General features: G+C 38.1%; 1 protein-coding gene across 1 annotated transcript; it reads right to left on the reverse strand.

Annotated features, from left to right (window-relative positions):
- Window positions 1-859: 859 nt before the first annotated feature.
- LOC101015390 (olfactory receptor 10A3-like) lies at window positions 860-2,188 on the reverse strand. The gene has a single exon (XM_003919394.3). The coding sequence runs from the start codon at window positions 1,972-1,974 to the stop codon at window positions 964-966; it is 1,011 nt and encodes a 336-aa protein (XP_003919443.3). The 5' UTR covers window positions 1,975-2,188; the 3' UTR covers window positions 860-963.
- Between the last annotated feature and the right edge of the window lie 2,387 nt (window positions 2,189-4,575).

Here is a 4,575-nt window from a genome sequence, read left to right on the forward strand (position 1 = left end):
ATTTGGAAAACTATCAAGAGAAATTTACTTTTGGATTATAAGCTCAGTGAGTCTATCAAGTATAGAACCATCTGGGTCCCCCAAAATAGATGCACTTTTTTTTACTCATCCATGGAACAAATTTTCAGTCCAAAAATAAAAACCTCACCAATCTATTGTTGGTCTCTTAAAGCTCTACCCTGTTACCAAAGTACAGTGGGCCTTCAGGCCAGTCTGAAGAACTATAATCATTTTGAAAAGTAATTTTGCAACAGCTGGTAAAATTTACAAGCACACCCACTCCTCATCCCATCAGTCCCACTTAAATCTAACAAACAGATATATAGACATCAGTACATGTAAGCATATGGAACAAGGTGTTTAAAGCATTGTCTTAATGACAATAATCCAGTAGCTACCTGGATGTTCACAACAGAGAAATGGATGAATAAACCATTGTATCACATGTTATGAAAACATATGTATCTATTAAAAACAAGTGACACCAGTTCTTTATTGAAAGAGAGAGATTCCCTGATACATTTTCAAATGTTAAAAATTGAACAAATTGGCTGGGTGCAGTGGCTCACACCTGTAATCCTAGCACTTTGAGAGGCCAAGGCAGGCAGATTGTTTGAGCTCAGGAGTTAAAGACTGGCCTAGGCAACATAGCAAAACCCCTTCTCTACAAAAAATACAAAAATTAGCTGGGCATGGTGGTGCATGCCTGTAGTCCCAGCTATTCGGGAGGGTGAAGTGGGAGGATCACTTGAACCCAGGAGGTGGAGGTTGCAGTGAGGAGAGATTGCATCACTGCACTCCAGCCTGGGTGACAGAGTAAGACCATGTCTTTAAAAAAAAAAAAAAAAAAAAAAACGAATTTAATGTATTCATACCAAGAAATGCAATCTGTTTTCACCCTTTATTAAATTTCAATAAAGTGTAATAGGGTAGTAGCCAAATATCACATGACTTCTCATGCAATCAGACTGTGTGTAAAACCACGTTTCTTTGACATAATTTTATCAAAGCCCTTTTCATGTCACTGTTTTGCAAGGTGTAAATGATTGGATTCAGGAGAGGGGTAAGCAGTGAGTAAGACAGTGACATCAGTTTCTTGGTTTCTGGTGAGTAGCCAGATTTGGGCTGTAAATAAGTCATATTGGCTGTGCCATAGAACAGGGTCACAGATGTGAGGTGAGAGGCACAGGTGGAAAAGGCCTTTTGTCTCCCTGTAGTTGATGGCATCTTCAGGATGGCAAACAGAACTCGAGTGTAAGACAAGAGGATCAACAAGAAAGGAACCATAACAATCAAAATGGTGCCTGTGAAGGCAAAGATTTCAGATAAGAAGGTGTCTGCACACACAAGCTCTAGTACTGCTGCGGTTTCACAAGACAGATGATTAATTTCATTGGGGCCACAAAACAGAAAACTAAATACCCAAGTGGTCTGCACAGTAGCCACCATGATCCCTGAGATCCATGAGAACATTACTAATTTCATAAAAACCCCTCTGTTCATAATCACTTGGTAGTTCAGAGGATGGCAAATTGCAGCAAACCGGTCATAAGCCATTGCTCCCAGGAGAAAACATTCAGTCCCACCAAAAAGAAGGATGAAATACATCTGTGCAAAACAGTCCACAAAAGAAACCGTAGTTTTCTCAGTAGAGAGCACTACCAGCATTTCAGGCGTAATAATTGCACTAAAACTTACCTCCACCACAGACAAGTTCAGGAGGAACAGGTCCATGGGAACGTGGAGTCTCTGGTTTAAGGAGATGACGACTATAACGATGGCATTTCCCATCAGGGTCACCACATAAATAACCAGGAAAATCCCAAAGAGTCGCTCCTGGAGTTCAGGAAAGTTAGAAAAGCCCAGGAGGATGAATTCAACCACACAGCTTTGATTTTGTCTTTTCATTTTCAGTATTGGATCCCTATAATATTTTTCTGCTTGTAGTATATAAAGTATGAAGTCAAAGTCCATAGCAGAGAGTTCCAGTCTGCCTTCACCCCAGAAATTCTTGGCAGAAGATGAGAAGAGGAGCCCATCTTGTCAGAAATTTATTTCGGCAATTTTGGAGAATGGCAAAATCTTGGAATAATAAATATTTTAAATATAAAGGGAGAAGTGATATTCTGGCTCAGAAATATCTGAAGAGAACTAAATAATACTACATTTCTATTTCATCTTGTATATTATATAGTTTGAAAATTAGACGTAGCCTTAAAGCAAATACAAATATTTTATACCTTAGATTCTATTTTCATGACATGTAGATAGCATCCATTTTTCTCAATTTTAAATAAATATGAAATTTCAAACCTCAAAAAATAAAATATTAAAGAAAAGATAGATGGCAAAAAACACTCCAACAATTTTGGTAATGTCCAAAAAATTCAAAATTACAGCAGAATTGATATGTATTTATTAAAAATGTTTATCATAAATATCAAGTTTAAATGTCCGTATGTGACTTGGTTAAAGGTGACAGGACTCTGCAGAAACACACAAAGGGCACTGTGGTTTAGATGTATCTATCTTAAATGATCTGTAGACATGTGAATTTTGCCCCAGGCTCACTGATTTCTGCCCACTCTGGATTTGGACAATTATGTTCAAATTGGCCTGGATGGGAAATTTTTGAAGGCCACTTCTCCATGGCCCATACTTGTGACCATGATGACATAAGAAAAAGCCCACCTTTTTGGTCACTGTGAATCTGTAATGTAAAAGTTCACACGCTCTCCCTCTGTCTCCCTCTTCTCTCTGTCCCCACTCATTTAATCATTAATTATGCAACAAGCACTGATTGAGCACCTGCCATTTTCTAGGCTCTGTGTGCCTAGGAACACATTTGAGCCCAGCCCTCCACAGAGGGCTCACCACGCTACACAAAATAGCTTCTGACCTCTTAACCAGTAAGTGCTCTCGAAGTCCTACTTCTTATACCTTGTTCTGTCTTTTTTCCATTATCACCAACTGAAATTAAATATACATATAATTCTAAATCTCTCACTAAAATATAAACCTGTGGCGGACAAAAATTTACTTTGGTTCTTTGTTATATACACAATGCATACAAACATCCAAGGTTATTAATAGATGCTAAATCAGTATCTGTTGAATAAATGAATAAAGATATGAAGAAAATCACGATTCTACCTTTAAAGGAGCGTCTGAAAGAAAAGAACACAACAGAATTGGGAAGCAGGAGTAATAACGAATGCTTTAGAAATTTAAATGAGAGAAAGATTACTTCTGAAAAATAAGCAGGGGGAATAACCACAATCACAGGATGTCATGGGTGGAAGGCCATTAGGTGGAAACAGAAAGGCAGAAGGAGGAAGGCTGACTTGCCCATGTTAAAAGGAACTTGACATCTTAGTACTAGAATGGAGGCCTACTACCTTTGCCTGATATTTTGAAAACCAGAGAAAATTTACTGTGGGAAGTGAGGAACCCAGAGGACAGAAGACATACCTGAAGACATACAATGTTGTCCTCAGTGCAGATCTGTGCAGGTTTGTAGGATATTCACAGAAAGTAGAAAACAAGTTCTACTATTCATGAGTTTGACCATAGTCGTGTATTAAAATTAAATGCATGGATTAACCACAATAATTATAGTTTGTATGCAAAAAAAACTCTAAAATTCGTAAAATAGGTTCTGTAGGATCAAATATGTCAAAGCCATTTATACTGGGGAATAAAAACCAATATGAATTCAGTTCCAAATATATAAAAGTAGGTGGGTTTTGAAAATTAGATAATTTATAGTATCATATAAACAATAGAAAACCTTAACACGACTGGTTAACAACATGAAATGGATCAAAAGTGTCATGAGTGCTAAAGAACAATTGACTGGCTGGGCACAGTGACTCATGTCTGTACTCCCAGTACTTTGAGAGGCCAACGTGGGAGGATCCGCTTGAGCCCAAGAGTTTGAGGTTGCAGTGAGCTATGATTGTACCACTGCATTCCAGCCCGGGTGACAGAAGAAGAGCATGTCTCCGGAAAAAAAAAACAATTTACCATGAATGCTCCATCTTTTTTGTATACCTCAGAAGACTCTCACGGTGTCTTGGATAAGTCACTAACAAGAAATATTTATGCAGATCATTCCCTTCCCTAGGCTTCAGTCTGCCAGTGAAAGGAGGTAAGAGTTGAACTTACTGACCAAGTTCCCTTCCAGTTGAAAACTTCCAGGATTTGATGATTAGGGCATGCAAAGTACTTATTACCTCTATTTATTGCCTGAACTTTTCCCTGAAAAGAAAAAGAAATTGACTGGCATCAAACTAAAAACTCTACTGATTCAAATGTTTCAGCTGAGCCTAGTGACTCCTGAACACTGAGCCATCACTTCAACAGCATCCTCAACTATCAGTGAGGACAACTATAAACCAAAACGCACAGGAGCAGAATCTGCACTTTTGTACCTGTTGACTCTGTCTCTTTAATTTTCATACTACTTTATCAGAAGATTCACCTGTACTCAAAAGTTACCTATTCATAAATGCAACTAAGTGATTTAGAGAGCACTGATTCTATAACATTATATGGCATAGAATCATATGCCCT

This window comes from Papio anubis, chromosome 12, assembly GCF_008728515.1.
Source record: "Papio anubis isolate 15944 chromosome 12, Panubis1.0, whole genome shotgun sequence".
Lineage (NCBI taxonomy): Eukaryota > Metazoa > Chordata > Mammalia > Primates > Cercopithecidae > Papio > Papio anubis.

Bases quoted from the DNA above. Each gene is read 5' to 3' on its own strand.
- LOC101015390 (XM_003919394.3), bottom strand. From the start codon at position 1,974: ATGGACTTTGACTTCATACTTTATATACTACAAGCAGAAAAATATTAT.